Genomic DNA, 20,981 nt, shown 5'->3' with positions numbered 1-20,981 from the left:
GGGTAAGCAGATAGATTGTTCTCTTAAGTGTTGATTCCCAGTCTTGAAAAATCGGGACCCTGAAGGAAATTGGACATGAGGATTTCCATGAGTAGCGAAATGATCATTCCAAATTTCAATTGTATATGAACAACACAATTACAATTAAGAAACGGAAAACATACAGGCTATGCACAAAACAAACTTACAACATGCTTTTCTAAAGATCAAGGGATCGAACAAACATACCTTTGAAGACTCATCTTCAACACCCTTGATCACAAACACTCGAACAACCCGCAAGACTGAAACACTCGAACACTCATACACCACGACCGCTACACTACACAATCACAGCGAACTCGAACACAGCGATTACCCGGATTATGAACACAGCAAACGACCTCCAAAAACCTCGACTAGTGACTAGTTGAGTACGACACCACCACAATGGCTACCTTGGTATTCTCCCTGTGAGGACGAGACCGGAGAAAGAACAATCCTGTAAACGATTGAGCAAGTGGGAGATGACAAGTTTATCGCATAGACGATCCTCAATTGTTTAACAAAAGCTATGCGACCGTTTAGCAAAAGTTGCACGATCGTTTAGCTAATCGGCCAACTGAGTGACTATCGCAGATAAACACTCCATGATCGTCTAGTCTCTCTTCAGCTGTCGTTTAGCAAATCTAATTTATTTGACAGCCACCGTGAGTAATTTCCGAGAATGGAAACTCTTTCAACCACTAAATTTAGAAAAAAAATTTTCCTTTTATCTTACAATTACCATAAAACTACCAATAACCTCCTACTCAATTGGTTATTAGAGAAAAAGAGATAATTATCCAATAATTAATATTATTATAAATATACATGATAACCAACTTACCATAATATACTTATAACTTATAGTTTTAATATTTCATCTCATGAAATATATAAACCATAGCTCTTTTTCTATTTCATGGTCCTTAATGTAAATCTCATTTACATTAATCCTCTACTTGATGTATCTCATACATCATGTTGATCATATCATATATAATCGAATAATCCTCTTATCAATTTAAACATTTCAAATCAACACCAAGAACTGATCCTCAACTTGAATTTATTGAGCTACTAAGGGGACCTTATAGACCTGTAGCTCGAAGCTCCAATGGTACGTGAATAACTGACTAAACTCTTTAGTCACGGGATCCACCATCCGTTAACTGCCAGACACTCCACTAAAGATCGACAGCTAAACTCCTTACTACAAATATATTATGTGTCCATCTTAACCAATCAATAGTGTCATAACCCTTCACAGATCGCTCGTAAGTACAGCTCGAAACTGTTATGCTTCTGTAGTTACATCTAACTCCTTATGTACTACTAATCCCTCTAATGAACATAAGTCATAGTCCTACTATGATTGAGTTCTCTCTTCCAAAGAGAAGTTGTGGCCACTATGTTCAAGCCTCGAAATCAACCCTTAAGAGAGCAATCTATCTACTAACCTCTACTTCGAGGAAGGAGTGAATTCCATCTTGTGTAATTGAGTTCCCAGCTCCCAAATCAGACAAGTCCCCAAAAGGGTAGGCATGTTGAGTTGACAATCTGACCACTCTTACCCATACTAATCAAAGAACCACCCTCAAAGATAGAAGTTCTGAAAACACTTAGGATTGAGGTCATGTCACCTATGGTCGTTTAGGTGAGATGTAAGTCTCTAGTATCAACGACATTATATATGAAGTTTAGTCATCTCGTGGTCTGGTCTTATACAAAATCTTTGTATAGGACACCCCCGCTCACATGTCTCTACATGAATGGTTAGGATTTGTCATCTGTAGTAGTTCACAACACCTGCAAACCTCTACAAAGTGGGTCGCATCCATAGTGTCACAAGGATCGGGTATCCCACCTTAATCCTTATACTACAGACCTATTTAGGTTATCATTTAAGGCATGATTCACTTATACATCTCATATACATGCTTAAGTTTACATACTATAACTATGGAGCTTTGTTTATTGGATATGAGTAAATGCCAGAATGAAATAACTCTTATTTTATTTATAACAATGTGTATAAATTACAAACTACGAACTCCGGGAGAATTAAGACACCAATCCCAACAGACCCCGTCTTCTCATAATAGAGAGGGACATGATTCATAAATAATATCATGGATCAATTGTTCATTAGAGAGTCAGTGGGAACTTAAGAAACAAGATGTATTTACAGGGGTAAAATGGTAATTTTGACCCAGCTATAATTACGAACAACATGTGAAGGATTGACTTATTAATTGTGGTTTACATGGACAGGAATACATCTACAGTGAGAAGAGTGCAACTATTGAGCTATAGTGGTGTGTCTTGATAGTTAACGAATAGTAATTAATTCGGTTAAAGAGTTTAACGAATTAATTACAAATCATTGGAGCTCATGATCTGTAGGTCCATTAGCTCCCTCTACTAGCTCTTAAATTGGAATAACAAATTGAGTATAGATGTATGAAATTAGGGTTATGAATTTGAAATGTTCAAATTCAATTTTAGGGTTTTTAATTGATTATATATGATACAATTAAAAAAGTTTAATTTAATTGAAATTAAATTAAATTAAAAATAAATTAATATTTAAATTATGATTTAAATATGAAATTGATTTATATTGGTGAAATTGGTGTTTATTAATTTAATATTAAGATATTAAATTAATATTCTTTTAATTAAAAAGTTTAATTAAAAATTAAAAATTAAAAATAGTTTTAGTTAAATTAATTATTTTTTAATTAATTATATAAAACTAATTTAAAAATAAAATGAAATGATTTGTTTGGAATCATGTTAGTGGATTTTTCCAAATTTTGGGAAAAATCCACTAACTTCATTTTAATTGATTTTCACCAAAATTCAATTGAATTATGTAATAATCACTAAGTAGGTGGTGCCATCCATGCAACCCTATTGGTTTGCATGATTTCTATCTATATATAGAAGCTTCATGCAGAAAGATTAGGGATTCATCTGAGTTTACTTACTGAAGTGAAAAAATTGAAAACACTACTCAACCCTCATTAGTTCATCCTCAATTCAGCTTGATTTGAGTGTTTCCACCACATATTCCTTCTTGAACATAGTAGAGAAGATCTTGGTGGTGGTCTTCTTGAAGATTAAAGCTCAATCTTGGTGAAATTCTGCTGAATTCGTGGAAGAGATCTTCAAAGGTAATATGTGTTTCAAACCCTTTTATGAATGTCATATGAACAACATGTTTAAAACTCAAATTAAATATAGTTTAAGTTCTTATTGATTCTGAAGTCCTTCATTGCATATTATATTACTTCTTTGTACCGGTCTCTGTGCATTATGATTCATAGGCTGCCATAGGTATGCCAAGAATAGTGTATATAATGGCAAAAGGAGATATATACATCTTAGACATCGAGATATGAAACAATTGCTAAAGGGAGGATTTATTTCCTTAGAATTTGTGAGGTTTGAGAAAAATTTGGCTGATCCTTTGACCAAAGGCCTAACAAAGAAAATAATTTTAGAATCATCAGTAAACATGGGGATTAAACCTTTATAGAGTTCCATAGCCTTTTGTTTCGATAGTCTATTGTGATAGACTCGAGGGTCCATAGCCATTTATTTGGGTGGTCTGTTGCAATAGACTTGATGGTCCATAGTCCGTTAAGTGGATGGTCCTAGGATGAACTTGACAGATAATACTAAAACCTTTTAATGATCCATAGTCCTTTCTTTGGGTGGTCCTGATGTGGACTTTGATGGATATGAAATCTTCATAGCTCAGTATTTAAGTGTTTGTCTTTGATAGACTTCATGAAGATGGTTCTAACACGGACTTGGTGACGAAGTCTACATAACTCAGTTTGAGTGGTTTGTCTCTAACAAACTTGGTGAAGCATCTAACGTGATATTGAAGGTGTAGCCGCCTTCTATGAAAGAGTTTAAAGGTATCTTTCTGTAGCCTTCACGGTGACCCGAGGTTTATGTGTATAGCAATAATAAGCACAATTTATATCACAAAATCAAGAAAAGGACTAGAAGTAAACGTGTTGTGGGAGTCTCAACCAGTGTTATTGAAAATTCAAGAGGTAACCCACTCTCTCTAACAAAGTTATTGCCCTACTTTACTATTCATCATTTTAAATCGTTAGATATTGATGTTTAAGTTTGATCTCCTTTATTTGCTTAAAATAGTTTTTTTTTTTTTTTTTCAAAATAGGCTTTTATATGGTTTGTTTGTTAACTTTTCTGTAATAGTCATTTATGGGGGATTGTTGGAAATGACTTTTGGGTTTAGGCCCATAGGAAAAGTTGAGGGGAGTAGGAAGTTTTGTCCCACATAGATAGATTTAGGATTGTCTAGAGAATACCAAGGCAGTCTAGATGAGAATCCAAAGTGTGTTGGTGGTGGAAGTATAATTCTTTCACCACATGCATGTCGCCATTGCCAAATAGGCGGGTGGGTTCGGGTAACCGCGCTTCCGTAAAAATCAACTAAATTTTTATTACTTATCTTTTTAATTATTTTTTAATAACATTATTAATAAATATTTTTTATCAATATTTTGTTGATCGTTCCCATTTTTTACCGTTAACAGACCGTTCGTTTCAAAATGGTTTCTGTCCTTTCATTTTAGACCGTTCGTGTATTCTGACCCTTCATTTCCTCTTCTCTTATGCTACTTAACACAGTTCAGACTTGAGAGAGGAGACACACACAACTAAATTTCCTTATGCTATTTTCTTCTACTGTTTTCTATTTTTGAGCAACCTTCTCGTAGATTCTAGTCCATTTTCCGGCGAGTGCACATCTAAATTTTGGAGGTTGTGTTAACCTTGGAGAGAAACCGGCATAATGATTAGCACTGAGGTCGCATCGTAATTTCTTTTTGGACAGTGATTTCTCCACGGCACAATAACCTACCATGACATTTGTTCTAACAGAGTTTAGGATATCAATTGTTTTTAGAAGACTTTTCAATTCTTCAATATTTTGTAATCCTTCTTGTTGTTCTCTCTATTCTTCTAAATTGGTGTTGATGGAGGAGAGGATCAAAAGAAGAAAAAGGTTATTGTCGTCGGCTTCGATCAGGTGGCCTTGCTGCTGCTTATCACCTCTACAATCAGGTTTTATTTTTTAAAGACATTGGTTTGAAGGGTGTTAATATTGTGTTTGGGTTTTTTCATTCAAAAATTTTGATTCTCTTTTTGTTTTTTTTTTCCTAATAAATTTTGTAATAGGTGATGAAATATTTGATGGAATGAAACTTGACTTGAATTTGGGTCCTATTTCAAAGCTGCTTTCAAATTCAGTTTCAAATGAACATGTGAAGTTAACTAATTTGACAGAGGGTCATGTTCATAGGTTTGGGAAAGCTATCAATTATGTTAGATTAGCTATTAAAAAAATTATATTATATCCATCGATCAACATTTCAAGCGCATCAACATTAAATTAAATAGCAATCAAATGTCAAACAAGTACATCAAAATTAAAGCATAAGGTATATCAAATAACTCGAAAAAAGGATCGTTGTTGGAGTTGGAGCTTGTGTACTTCATTTTAATGGTTGATTTTCGGTATAATTTTTCTCAGAAGTATATCAGATCTAAGACATGAATATTTCAAACATTAATCAATAAATACTTAAAGTACCACATGAGTATATCATCAGTATACTTAACCGTAATCAACATTCTAAGTGTATCGATAATATATCTAACAGTAATCAACATGCAATTAATAGCGTATTTTGAAGGAAAGCATTAGTATTTCATTTTATAAGCATAACATTCCAAGTATATTAGAAATATATTAGATCAGATATAGAACATGAGAGTATCAGATACCAATCAATGAGTACGTGAAGTAACATAAAAGTGTATCGGTAGTATATCTAATCGTAATCAACATTCCAAGTGTATCAGTAATATATCTAACAACATTCAACATGTAATCAATAACTTATTTTAAAGTAAAGCATGAGTACTTCATTTTATAAACATGATATTCTAAGTGTATCAAAATATATCAAATCTAAGACATGAGTATATCTAACATCAATCAACATCAACATTTCAAATATATCAATAGTATATCTAACACCAATCAACATTCGATTAGTAACTTGTTTCATTTTATAAGTATGGTATTCCAAGTGTATCAACATTATATTAGATATAAGACATGACTGTGTACCAAACATCAATCAATAAATATTTGAAGTAAGATATAAGTGTATCAACAATATATCTAACATCAACCAACATTTAAAGTGTATCAGTAGTATATTTAACAACAATCAATATTCATTTGGTAACTTCATTTAAAGTAAAATATGTGTGAACATGATATTTCATGTGTATCAATAGTTTATCAAACATAAGACCATGGGTATATCAAACACCAATCAATAAATGCTTGATTAAACTAATGTATTATGTGAATTATATAAATAGTGTATCATCTACATATATTTAATGTATATTCAACATTAAGTATATCACTTCATGAATGTACTTGATATTAAGTATATCAACGATAGAGGGTATTTACTTTTTCTATTTTAATGCTTGGGCTAGGTCGGTTTTTGCTATATCTGCAGAGAAGAAAAAGTAAAGGTATACTTACAAATATCATATCCTATTTTAATATTCATGCAAGTATCCCATTATTTAATATAACTGGATCAGAGTTCTCACTAATTAACATATGACTTACTCTTCATACATAGAATAGCTTTTTTTTTTTCAATGACATATGACATGATTATTCATGTTGATATTTATAATATATATTGTGTATATACTAAAAAAAAAGATGGGCAAATATTGAAACACAAATTCAATTCATTAGAAGTAACAAGAGTGGCCAATTTGAACTTTGTTCCACTAATTAAGACATTTACTCTCGATTAAAAAAACATACGTTTGTTTTCCATACTATAGAAGCTGAACTCAAGAAATGAACCACATAAAACAAAAGTACAACTAGCTCGGTCATCATCTTTCTCCCATTGGAATATCTTATTTAACCGTATTAATTAATTCTAGTTCATAGAAACTACATTGTTGTGAAGGTTTGAGAAGAAATACATTTTAAAAAGAAAAATATTTAAGTACATCCTAAGCTATACTCATTTTTGTACATCTCACTCAATTTTCCATTCATAGATTGTCACGTAAAAAACTTTTTTACTTCTTTTTTTAATACTTTTGAATTATTTTAGAGTGAAATTACACGAAGATAAATATATCTTGGAATGCACCTAATATTGTTTTGACGAAAAAACCCACGATATAATCAACCCTTAACTATTGGTGTGAGGGTGAACTTCATGGATCCAAGTTTGCAATGGAAGCCATTGCCTTCTCCGCAAGCAAAGTAGTAAGGATTTTGGTCTTTGAGCACAAACTCAAACCCATCTCGACTTCCTTGTGTTATATTTGCTACCATTTTGCCCTTTCCCAAATCACAATTGGCAAAGCTTCTCATGTTTGGTAGCTGATAAACACTATGAGGAGGAGTTGAAGTGTTTGGAGGATCGTATTTGAACACTGCCAAAAAAAACCAACTTTCGAAGTAAGTTTGGGAATGAAATGTTATCATATTAACCATGGAAATGAGCTTAAAAAAGCTTACCTAGAATATCATTTACATAAAAGGGACCATTTTTGAGTGCCCAATCATTATAATCGAAGCCAAGCTGCCATTGCTTGGAACCACCCACTATTATCTTTCTTGGACTTTGTGGGATCGGTAGTGGTGATGGTGATGGTGGTAATGATGGTAATGGCGATGGTGATGGTACTGATGGAGGTGGTGGTGGTATTTTTTGGGATGGTGGTGTTCGCGGTCGTCGTGATTGTGGTGGTGGTGACATCATTGGTGATGGTGGTGTTTGGGGTTGTTGCGACGGTGGTGAAGGTGGTGGCGATTGTTGTGGTGGTGTTCTACACCTTCTTGATGGCGGTGGTGGTGATGATAGAACTAGTGGTGGTGTTCGAGGATGTCGTGGTGATGGTGGTGTTCGAGGGTGTCGTGGTGGTGGTGGCAACCATTGTGATGGTGGTGTTCGAGGACGTCGTGATGGTGGTGGTGGGGGAAATTGTCGTGACGGAGGTGTTCGAGGATGATGTGATGGTGGTGGTGGAAACCGTCGTGATGGCGGGGTTGGAGGACGTCTTGATGGTGGTGGTGACGGTGGGAACCGCCGTAATGGCGGTGGTGGAGACCGGTTCAAAGTGGAATTATATCCCCGAAACCGACCCACATTAGCAGAGCTTAGAGTTGAGAAACATGCCCAAATGAAGAGAATGATTACTTTTGAATATATGAAAGCCATGGTTGGATACTATAAAGCTTTAAATTAAGTTTTGTGAAACTGAATTCCTGATGTTGGAAATGTTTGAGCTGATGGGGTTTTTATATTATGAGCAATGAGCAAAAATTCAAATTGAGAGTTGAATATTTTTTTTTCCTTTCCCAAGTTGGGTCTTCCACTTGTGAGCTCTAGGATTTTTCCACCTAACTTCTTTTTTCTTTTAATTTTTTATACTTCAATTGAAATGCACATTTGTAATCACTAATGCTTGCCCGCATCATGGGAAAATTGAATGAAGTATTTTATATGTTCACTTTTTTATTTTTAAATATTAAGTAAAATGTTATTTGGGGTTTTCTAAATAAGATAGGTGTGAAATGAATAGGCTATGATAACTTAGTAGGCCTAATTATGTGTTTAATATGTTCTAGGTTGGGTTAACTCCCAACTAAATGGATGAAATCCCTTCAACTGACTTGTAATTGTTTTAGGTTTTATATTATTATGTATTAATTTTTCTTCTCTTTCGAGTTATTCAATAGTACTATAAATGGTGTAGAATTTAAAGTTTTTAATTTCTTAATCGAATGTGTATATCTTAATAAGTTGAATTATACTCCAAATATCTTAGTTGAATGAATTCAACAAATCCAAATCTATCCATTTAAATACTATAGGTAAGTATGCTCATTATAAATTTTGTTCACTTTCTTTGTGCACTCTTTGCTATTTTTTCTTTTTTCAAAAATTTTATAAATAGTTTATTTTCACCTTATTGGTCAGTGGGTCAAATTGTAATAAACTTTCAATTTTTTGAAATTTATTAGACCATACACTTAAAAGATCAAATTTACTGACACTAAATTTTTTAAAGATAAAAGTAATAAAAACATTTCTATATATAGGTTTTAGGGTTTAAATATAGGGGTTCAAAATGAGCTTTGCTATTTGAAATACAAAATTGAATTATAAAAATTATCTCTAAATTATGGAATTGGTATCAATTATTCCGAATTTTTTAAAAGTTTCATTTTACTCTTTCGAATTTAAACTATGAAATTCTTTTAAAAATAACCAAAAGTAAGTCTTTTCGGTTAAATTCATAAAGACAAAACTTTATATCTACTTATGAGAACAAATCTAAAACCATATATGTAAACAAAATAAATGGCACATGGTGCATGTGAATCATTCATGCTTTCGCCCTCCTTTTAATCTCATGTCTCCAATTTTATGTTCTCCCATATATTATATTTTGCTCACCCTAACCCCTAATTTACTATCGTATATATTATATTTGTTAACATAAGCAACACGCAAGCATATATAAACTTTTAGCTAGTCCATAAATTTTATAGAAAAAATCTTCGAGGTGTGATTTGAGGGAAAAATAAAACTTCAAACTTCAAATGTCAAAATGAAACATTTTTCAAAGTTCGAAAATATAATTGAAATCAACTCTATACTTCAAGAATATTTTTTATCATTTAACCGAAAAAATCGATAAACCATATACTTTGATTACCTAGAAATGCACTTCTAAAACCAAGTTAAGATAGGTCACACAAAATGGTATGAAGAATAACATTGTTAATATATACACTTCTATTATAAAAACATTGTTAATATATACTCTTCTATTATAAAAACTCTTATCAGCACTAAATTTATAAAATTATACTTCATTTGATCACTATTTGATTTTTGAAATTTAATTTTAAAAAATTTAAGCATATAAATACTACTTCCTATCTATGTATGAATTTTTTTATTTTGCTATCTATTTTTCTTTTACAAGTACTTTCAAAATCCAAGCTAAATATTGGAAACTTGAAAATAAATTTTAAAAAATTGTTATTGTTTTTAGAATTTAGAAATACAATTCTTTATGAAAGATGAGAATTTTGGTAATAATAATAATAATAATAATAATAATAATAATAATAATAATTGCAAGAAAAGAAACAAAATTTTAAAAAATCAAAAATCAAATAACTATCATATAGGATCTCATCAATAAGTTTGAGCACATCTAAATCTTTTAATAACACACTCATTTGTTGAATTTGAAAAATAACAAAAATTTGACCTTAGAACTTTTGGTTTTGCCCTAATGTTAAATTGCTACAAAACATTAAAAGTCTTAAATTAACATATACTTAATATAAATAATATTTACTTACTGATTAGAAATAATTGCCAATCTCATTTAATATTTCTATCAAAGAAAAGAAAATGTGACCTTTTTTATTCAAAGGATTATTTTGAAACATATTGAAAATTAAGAGAACAATATATTGGAGCTGAAATGGGTTGGTAATAAATTAAAGTTCTTCTCCACCAAAAAGAAAAAGAGTCAATCAAAATAAGAAAGATGTCAATATTTCTACCAAAAAATGCCACTAAGACATTATTAAGAAATTGCCTAGGCATTCAATTGTAGCTATATATGTATATGAGAATAATAGTGAACAACTAAAGCATAAAAGTATGTGATTTTACCATAATACACACCTTTCAAACATATCCACTTGTTTGATGACATTTTAATGATGCCAATATGACGATAAAAGTGTTGTCTATGCCTAATATAATGTTGTTTCATACAATTTCTCAAAGTGGACACATAGTTTGTATAGATTGTTATTTTAAAAAAGATATCGTGACCAAAAGTTTGGAGAAAAGTATGTTGTGTGCTATTGTATCTTATCATTTTTAGAAAGAGTGTAACTTCCGTGTTCATAATGCTACTTTGTGTCTCCTAGATGATTAGTTTAGTTATTCGGTCTGATGTGTTCCTCACTTAATTAAAGTGGCTTGAGGTTTCTAATCAGGAAAATCATGTTGGTTTTGTTCTCTTTGAGATCTGTTTCTTTGATATGGAATCTTTTTAGGTGAGTTGCTTTGTTTTCTTTGTCTTGTTTATAATGTTCGTGGTTGTATTTTGTTTGTGTCTTAACCTCGAAATGTGAAGTCCCTTTCTCTTTCTTGCCATTCAATAGTTTAAAAGATAAAATACATTTATTTGTTTAAAGTTTTTTTTTTTTTTTTTTTTTGCTTAATTTCAATATTTTAGTTTGGTCTCAATTTGATTTCTTAATTAATTTTCAAAACTACATATCAATTTGAGCATAGATCAACTAATTAAGGCGTATATTCTTCATTTAGAGATTAGAAATTCTAATTTTCATGCCCCTCATGTGATATTGAACTCTAAAATGATACTTCAAACTATTTAGACTCATTTGGTAACTATTTTTTTTTGTTTTTGTTTTTTCAAATTAAATCTATTTCGTCCACGTTTCTTACAATGATTTGTATCTTTGTTAAGTATAATGGTCAAATTCTTAGTCAAATTCCAAAAACAAAAATAATTTTTTAAAAGTTACTTTTTAGTTCTCAAAATTTGGCTTATTTTTTAATCATTGATGATTTTTCAAAAATCTTTTAGTATATATTAGTATTTTAATATACAATTTTGAAAATATATTCACACATTGTACTTCCTTACATTAAAATTATTATATTTATTATTTAACCAGTTTGAACAAAAATTAACATTGAGGGATTAAATTTAAGATCTATTAAAAATGTAGGGACTAAAATTGAACCCATAGAAATACATGAATTGAACATATGAAAATACATGGATTGAAATGATATTTTTAAATTTTTCTTTTTTTTTTCCTAATAAAGAAATTCTTAATTTTTTCTCCTTTTCCATTTTTTTTTTCTAATGGGTAACTAAAAGATTTTCCATATCTTCAAATCTAACAACAAAATTTGAGTTTAGCAATATAGCCAAATATTTGAAATCTGATTTTTCATATGAGATATGGAAAACAAGTACTTCATAAAATATATATATAACACAACACTATTTAAAAAGAGAAACTGAACACAATAAAAAGTATAAGTACACTATTAGCATCCTCATTCATATCATGCATATGGTAAATATATTCATAAATAAAATTTATGAATACATGTCGATATTTTCACGTTTTCATAGATTCGAGATTAACACGAGGGATGAATTGATATTTTCATTGTATCACAAAATAATTTTTAAAATATAAAAAATTAATAAAAAGAAGTAACAAAATAGCATTAATGTATTTATAATATAAATAATAGACATATTAACTTTGTTTAAAAATCATAAAATGTTTATTTATAATTGAAATTTATTTATTTATAATTTTTTTAACAAATACATCGAAATTGATATTTTATCGAAAATTTCACCTAATTTTTTATAAAATTAAGACTTCGATATTTTCTTCGAAATCAATTGATTATATCTATTACATAATCAAATATATTGATGGTATATAAAATCTACATGGGTGGGGGCCTCTAAATTTTGCTATTTTTGAAACCTAATGTTACACCTAGATTATTCCCTATATGTGAACCTATATATTAATTTCTGTTAAAGTTTCAGAGACTCTTTTAAGCTTAAGCTTTAACTAACATTTAAATGGAATGGCATTGACTTGGTTTTTTTCAACCTTTCCCTCTCTTTTTCTTTGCCTTTTCCATTTATGACTTGCCTCTTTCTTTGGGTCACCAAACACCAACCCATTTCCTTGCCTCTTCAAGACTTTTTTTTCTTCAATTGTATGTGTTGGTTAATTTACCATTTTGAAAATTTAAGTGTAATGTGAATATATATGAAATGGCCATTTTTTTTCTTTCCTTCCTACTATACTGCAAAGATCATGATGATGGCATGTTTTCAACTATGACAAAAATTGAGTATAAATTATAAATAGAACCCTTGGGATCAAGGGTGAGTATTATAGACTGAACAATCGAGTTGATTGATCAAAACTAATCAAATCAAAGGCGATCAATCGAAGAAGAGGAAGAGTTCAGTCAACATCAGTTGGAGAAAAATCCAAACCGACAATTTTTTAAAAAGATTTAAAGAATAAAACCAACCAAAACTAACCTATTAACGATTGGTTTGTACTCCTTGACAGTCAAAGTTTGTTTGAATATTTATCGACTCCGACCGACCGCTACACACTCCTACTGACAATTTAAGAAAAAATAATTACTAATTTGAACCATTAAATATATGTTTTAGTCTCTATTGGTTTAGTATTTTTTTTTTTTCCAATTTAGACTAAGTTATTTCAAAATTTTCAATTTAGTCTCAAATACAATATAGAGATCATACAATAATCAAATTAGTTTTTACTAATTTTCCATCACGATTAAAGTTCATTAAACAAATAACATCATGATCATTTTAAATTAATAGACTAAACATTAATCCTAATCCTAAAAACTAAAAATGAGTATTAGTCAAAACTTGTGAGTAAAAGTATAAAATAATGAAACTCGAAGTCTAAATAAAGACAACTTTAATTAAAGAGTTGATAATAAAAGTTTAACATTTGAAACTTTTAAGGACCGAATGAAAATTAAACTCAAAAACTTAATAAAAAAAAGATTGTGAGTATATAGTACATGAAAGTCTATTTCATTTAAGTTATATTACAAATTTAGTTCCTAAACTTTTAAGTACATGCTAAATAAATCTTTGAACTACAAAAAAACGTTTAATAAGCTTATTAACTTTTAATTTTGTGTCTAATATATTCTTAAATTTAAAAGTGTGAATAAATTTTTAAACTTTAGATTGTGTATATAATGTTTCTTAAACTTTAAGTTTCGTTTAATAGATCATTCACCTATCAGACATTTTTTAAAATTCACAAAATTAAGAATTTTAAAGACTTCTAAAAAGAATTTAAAGTTCAAATTTAAACTTGTAGTTTAACCTGCCATTTAATTCAAATCCTAAGTTGAGGATTACACCAACAAAATATTACAACCGTTTAGACAAAAATGAATAGTATCCATATCAAAATCACAAAAGCTACTTGTTCGTCCATATATTTTCATTGAATAGGGCAATATGCAAAGTGTAATTTTATAGCCAATCTGAACATAACTCAATAGATAAGATATTTCTCAAAAATTGATGATTCGATCCCCACTTTTCACTTTTCAATTGCAATTTTGTATAGTTGAACTAGCCATTAGTAACTGGGCCTCTATCTTCACATTTGGCTCCAAAACAAAACCTGAAATTTGAAGCCATGTTCTTAATTTATCATATCATATCATAATAATATAAAAGGAGAAATAGCTAAAACAGTAAAATAGATTTTAGAAAGACGATTGACAATAAGTATTTGTAGTACTTTTGTTTTTTTTGTAATTCAACAAGTTTATAAAAGAATCACAGCTGTACCATTGGAGAGCAAAGTCTTATAGGAACATCTTGCCATATGCTTTCCTTTCTTGATCACGTCTATCAGCAATCTGTTGAGGAAGTTAGTGCTTAATTACATTAACATATATTTTTGCAATCATGATATAGAAGATCACCGTCTACTAACCTTTTTCTTAGCAGCGGCCAGCTCTTTCTTTATTCCAGCTGATAAATTTTTCCAAAATAAGAAAGAAATCAAATTCTCATATATTCTTTTAAGAAATCGAAAATCAAAGACACAGAAAACATAAACAGTAGAAAAAAAATAATACAGATTTACATAGTTTACTAACAATATATTAATTATGTCCACGGACAGAGGAAGAGATCAATTTTATGATTAGAAAGAAAATGAGATAATATAGATTGTAGAGGCATTTGAAGGGTTAGAGGGTTTATATCTAGCGCACCTCTAAACGTTAGGTCAAAATCATAAATAACATAAATACTTTCGAGACGTCGTATTTGGTTATTCGAAATGCCAAATAATAAATTCAAAGCATCATAAACAGAATGTAGTGTTGTGCGTGTTCATATCCATACTCTAATATTCATAAATATTTACAGATAAATCGGTAGTCTAAGATGTCTTGTAACTGTGTTTTACTAATGGATATGACATTCCCGAACAAGATATATACCAGTAAACTATACCAACTTCCAACTCGAAGGAAAACAAGGAAAATGGGGGAGTAAATAGTAATATCTCAGGCAACCAAATGAGCCAACTGAAGTAATCAGGACTCACCATCATTTGGCTCCAAATCCAATGCTCTTTTAAAGCTTTCAACTGCAGCATCAATGTCATTAAGAGCCATGTGTGCCTGATAGGTGACAGGGTTAGTCAAACAAACCCAAACGTAGAAGTAATTGTGACCTTACCTGAATTACATTGGTTCTATTGGTCGTACAACTATGTCATTAAGTGCTTCGTCAATGGAAGACATTCTAGACATCTTATTCAGTGCTTCATCAATGGAAGATACCAACCTGACCTTGGCGGAACATGGCTTTTACATTCTTATCCCCTTCACGCATTGCAAATTCAGTGTCCAACAATGCTCCCTTTAGATCCCCTAACTTCAGCTTACAAGCCTACAATAGACGAAAGGATAACATGACTACACTAAAAAATGGAGCATCTGAAACATGGCAGTTGCACCGAACACTCGGCCACGATGAGCACCCAAGGCAATCTTTAGTCACCTTTCCGTTACGCATCTTGCACCTTGGTGAATTAAACACTTTTTACTTTTCTTTCACATGCATATATATGACTAAGGTTCTTCTCTCATTAACTCTTATGAAGAAAAGAAGAGTATCAATGAACATACTAAATAAAAATCCTATTGTCAATAGGAACATAGCGTATTAGATAAAGCATCAATTATCCACCCTGTATAAATGTTGAATCCAATAATAATAATAATAATAATAATAATAACCGACGTGTTTTAACTAAAATAAAATATCTAATTCTCACTAAATGAAATTTCATACCCAATGATACATTTCATGTCCTGTTATATTCTATTTTATCTTCAACCTCCAACATAAGATATTTTTTAAGCAGGGAAAAAGTTTCTTCACCTTAATGCATAAACAATAAAACATTAGATAAAGAATTGCAGGCCATATGAGTTCTCCTTGAAGGGAACTGTTAACTAGCAAATAACTTCATAGTAATTAATTTAAGTGAAATAGATCTTGCAAATACACGTCATCTTGACATCGTATCAAACAAAGAGTATAAGGTATGTGTGTTTTTTCTTTTTTTTTTTTGAAACGGAAACAAAATTAGATGGCATAAGAAATGGTATGAGGTGTTTTGAAGTTGCCCAGAGACTAATAACAATGAAAATCATTTCCTCAGCACAAAATATGCCTAACAAAAATTTAATTCGAATAATCCTTTCCATAAGAAATGGTATTGCTTATATGCCACCTTGAGATCGTAAAAAATGGCATCGTCTTTGTATGAGGGAACATTTATGAAAGCTTACAAAATAAAATTTCGTCACTAAGTACTTAATGAAAACTACTTACAGAGCTGTTTGTGAATATCTGTGATTTGGTCTTCCTCAGACAAGTACTCTTCTCTGTCAAGAACATAAATATTCAAAGATCTGAGCGGTGTCTAACCAATATGCGGTTTCCATAAATGCAAGTAATGAAGCTTTCATTTTTGAAGTTAATGCAAGTAATGCAGGTAAATGAAGAGTTTACCTTCATCAATCCCTTCTCTCTCCCAGCAAATGTCAAGATATCGCAAAGCCTTCCTATACTTTCTGAGGGCCATCTTGTAATCTTGCTTCTACGAATTTTATTCAATATTTTATGATTAAAAATGGAAGTATAATAAAGTTTAATTTTCAAGACAACGAAAAATGAATAATTGATGACAATAATCGACGAAGTATAAAAAAATTATTTCTCTCGTGATTGAAAGGGAAAAAGGCACTAAGTGCCCGAATGACATAATAAAGTCTTCATAGAACCTTTATAAAATGATTTTACCTTAAAATGAACATTACCAAAAGCCTTAATGGAATCCACAGCGCTCATCCACCAAGAAAGTTCAAACGGACTCTGGTCAAGATCAACTGGCCAATCAGGATACGTGTCACCATCTTTGAACAAATTTGATACTCCATCATCCGACCCTTCAGGAATTTCTCCACAATCCGCAATTACAACATCAAGCGTTGGACGATCATTCTCACCCGTTATAACATGTTCAATTGAACGTACTACTCCCATTCCTTTCACTACCTTCCCAAAGACCACATGATTTCCATCCAAATGAGGTGTACGTGTTGTTGTTATGAAAAATTGGGACCCATTTGTGTTGGGACCAGAGTTAGCCATAGACAATATTCCTTTCTTTTCATGTTTCAGTTCAAAGTTTTCATCTTCAAACTTCAAACCATAAATAGATTCTCCCCCAGTACCATCGCCAGCGGAAATATCCCCACCTTGAATCATAAATCCTTTGATTACACGATGAAAGCAGACACCCTAAAAGTTTAAACAATCGTAAATTCAAATACTGGATAAAAGAACTCTACATGATCATGCTTGAAGGAAAACAAAGTTGTGCATTCAAGAATATGTAACAAACCTATGTGCCAAGCCTCATTGACAAACCAGCCACAAAAAGAGTGCGACGATGTTTACGAAAATACATTTTCATTCATAGAATTTCCATGGTAACAGTGTCTACAAGACAGTCAACGAAAGTGCCAACAAGAGAATTTCCATGGTAACAATGATCTCTTGAAACAGAAACTTTCTTGCAAGTATAAATAAATAGAAGAAATCAAATTGTCTACCATAGGCATTCGGAAAGAGATAGATAGTGCATAAACATTTTCATCGAATAGTAACAGGCAGGTATAAGACTTGAATATAGACCCAAACCTTGTGACCTTGTGAGACAAACCATAATTCAGTAGTAAAATTTGTGGAAACATTGCAGGGGCCTTATGTAGGTACCAACCATACATCATTTCATCATGAGTAAATATGATAGCATTTTACGAGATATATTTTATTTCATTACTTCTCACTGAACTTGGAAATATTTTATGAAAAATGACCTAACATTCAAGTTAAAGATGCAAACAAAAAGCTAGTATTCCACGCATGTCGATGTTGCATAAACATGCTATAATATCTGTTTGATGTTTATAAAACAGATAATTAAGGGGTGAATTGTTTGCCAATGAAACAAGTATTTGGAAGTAATAATTGGACAAAAAAGAACTAGAAATTTTTCCAATTCAAAACTTATTTCTTTGGTACCATCTTTTGGGAAAATAAAAAGTGATGTTTACTACTTTCCTTTTATTGATTTTTAAATGTGTTCGGATCTATTTCTAGAAGCTATTAATCATATAGAATCATTACTAGTTTCTTCAGTTTTTATGAACTTTAATCCTTGTTGTATTATACGTGACATATTAAGGACAAAAGAATGAAGACAAATAACCAAAAAGAATAGGTTTTCATTATATTCTAGAAAAATATCAGTAGAACAGGGTTTTTAAAAGATTATTTAAAACATAGATTTTAGGAAACACACCCAAAAAGCATGAAATTGAGACTTATATAACAGTTCAAAAATAAAAATAGGTAAGTAAAAAATGATATAATTGTTGCAACTTGTATGATGTAATGACGGAATAAAAGGTTAACCAAGAAGTAGGAAGACAGAAAGAAGGAGAAACATCTGTATGAGATTGGGGAAAAGGTAGCACGGTCAACTCTATCAACCAAACGAATCAAGGAAATATAATATGCACATGAATGAGACACACCTAGACACAAAAGCCCTAGTTAGTTAACCTTGCACCTGAGTGATGCTATGACTAGATTGGTCCTCAACCTTACGTACTGTTTTGAAAAGTGCACCTAGACAAGTCCACACTAGGCGCATCACTTCAAACAAGCAAAGCACCCTTAATAAGACCCATTAAATAGAATGATTCACTCGTTAAAAAGAAGTTTGCACTTTTCCCCCCTGTATTTCCTTTGTTTTTTTATGTCTTGTGCTTAAGCCTCACAGGACCGTTACCCTTTAGTGTACCTCATGCTTTTAAAACACAGGCCTTGCGGCACCAAGTGAGATGAAAAAGTCTTTTCTCAGACAGTAGGGTGCTTTTTTCACCATAGAAATCAAATCAAATGAAACAACTCTACAACTCCAAAGAAACTCATCCAGAGTTATCATTAGCAACCAAAATTTTCCCAGAAGATATGAAATCACTCCATAGTAATGTCCAACTTTTTTCTTAGCAATCATATAAATAAAGCTCCACAGCAGCCACTTTCAATTTCCATTTTATATATACACTCTTCATTATATAAATGAACGAAATACAGAGGGAAAAAAATGCTCATCTCCTATCAATTCACAACTAGAAGAAAGCATCACCCCAGTCAGAAAACACGGTATGCCTTTCTTTCAAGTTCAGAGATAAAATGGTATCTACATTAGTCTCAAACACAAATTTCAAAACCAAAGGCCAGAAAAAAAAATAAATAAAAAAATAAAAAGTTAAAGACATATGACTTCGTAGTTATCTTTTCTATATCCAGTTACATATTGTTCGACGGAATCAACATCCAAATCCATAAAACAACATAAAGCAAAACAGTTCAATCCTTAACCTACAAAGAGAGTAAACAAAAAAACGCAGGTTAGGAACGCACTACAACGAGAAAGTCACAAAAGCAGAACAAAAAAGCAATAATCATCCAACATTTCCCAAGAATAACACTAGCTACTAAAGCCAAAAGCAAAAGTCACCTCAAATTGCGGAAACAAACACTTTAACCAAGCAACACAAAGAAACAAAATCATCAGAACTACAACTCCTTGCTTCATCTCTCAGAAACAAAATACGCTTCAACTTGCAAAATAATAAATAAAAATGAAAAAGAAAAGAGTAGAGACCTTGAAATGGAGAGGAACGCCGGTGTTAGGAGCAATGCCTTTCTCACCAGTGCAAAGCGCCCTGAAATTCTCGGCGGTTTTAGGAACGACGTGGTTGTAAAGCTCAATAACGATTCTTCCTTCAAGCTCTCCACCTATGGTGATGTCTAAGAAGCACCTTGACATGGCCATGGCGGTGGCTCTGGTTCAGATTGTAGAGCGTTGTTTGCTTCTTCTTGGAGAAGATGAAGGAGGAGAAGACTCTCTGTTTCAAATGGTTTCTCTCTCCCGCTATTTATTTCCAAACTGTAACAATCCTCTATCCCATTTTAAATGCATTTTTAAATATTAATAAATAAATAAATAAATAAAGATATATAACATAAATACATATATATAGGAGCCCACTCGCCACGCCTTGGTAAATTTATGGCGGAAGTTTAACCCTTTATATGGAAATGGGAGACATGTGAAGATCGTGCAAGGCGCGGACGGTTTTACATCCTTGAATATTACTAATTAATTTTTTTTTAATTTAATTCTTAAACTTTAATCCGTAATACTTAACTTTTGATTTCGTAATTATTTAACTACTAAATTTTACTATATAACAATTTAATTCTTATATTTTTAATTTTATAATAATTTAATCTTTATTTTAGAAATTAATGTTGAGATTTAATGAGATTTATTGAATAAATAAATTGAGAAGACTAATTAGAACTCAATATTTTTATAAAATACAAATTGACATCAATTTTTTATTGATCTTTTTTACATTAAAGACTAAATTGTCAAATTTTTTTATTGATCTTTTTTTTACATTAGAGACTAAATTGTTACAAATTCGAAAGTACGATGACTAAATTGTTAAATACTAAAGTTTAGGAACTAAATTATTACAAAATTGAAAATACTGGAA

General features: G+C 31.1%; 2 protein-coding genes across 3 annotated transcripts; both read right to left on the bottom strand.

The window, feature by feature from the left end:
* Positions 1-7,013: 7,013 nt before the first annotated feature.
* LOC120088684 (uncharacterized) lies at positions 7,014-8,455 on the bottom strand. Its single transcript, XM_039046103.2, has 2 exons — positions 7,649-8,455; positions 7,014-7,563 (listed from the first exon to the last, which is right to left on the bottom strand). Exons 1-2 carry the CDS (start codon positions 8,349-8,351, stop codon positions 7,310-7,312), a joined length of 957 nt encoding a protein of 318 aa, XP_038902031.1. The 5' UTR covers positions 8,352-8,455; the 3' UTR covers positions 7,014-7,309.
* A 5,645-nt stretch (positions 8,456-14,100) lies between these two features.
* LOC120087855 (peptidyl-prolyl cis-trans isomerase CYP40-like) lies at positions 14,101-20,546 on the bottom strand. 2 transcript variants are annotated; one of them, XM_039044811.2, is made up of 9 exons: positions 20,081-20,546; positions 17,140-17,640; positions 16,849-16,936; positions 16,669-16,721; positions 15,613-15,717; positions 15,371-15,446; positions 14,750-14,787; positions 14,602-14,672; positions 14,101-14,431 (listed from the first exon to the last, which is right to left on the bottom strand). In XM_039044811.2, the coding sequence occupies exons 1-8, from the start codon at positions 20,249-20,251 to the stop codon at positions 14,619-14,621; spliced, it is 1,086 nt and encodes a 361-aa protein (XP_038900739.1). In that variant the 5' UTR covers positions 20,252-20,546; the 3' UTR covers positions 14,101-14,431; positions 14,602-14,618. The 2 variants fall into 2 exon arrangements, with proteins under 2 accessions (XP_038900739.1, XP_038900740.1); XM_039044812.2 differs by lacking the exon at positions 20,081-20,546 and adding an exon at positions 17,744-18,778.
* Positions 20,547-20,981: the final 435 nt, after the last annotated feature.

This window comes from Benincasa hispida, chromosome 10, assembly GCF_027475165.1.
Source record: "Benincasa hispida cultivar pf3 chromosome 10, pf3_genome.v1.1, whole genome shotgun sequence".
NCBI lineage: Eukaryota > Viridiplantae > Streptophyta > Magnoliopsida > Cucurbitales > Cucurbitaceae > Benincasa > Benincasa hispida.
The sequence above is the reverse complement of the archived record's forward strand: the minus strand, read 5'-3'. Positions and strand labels throughout refer to the sequence as shown.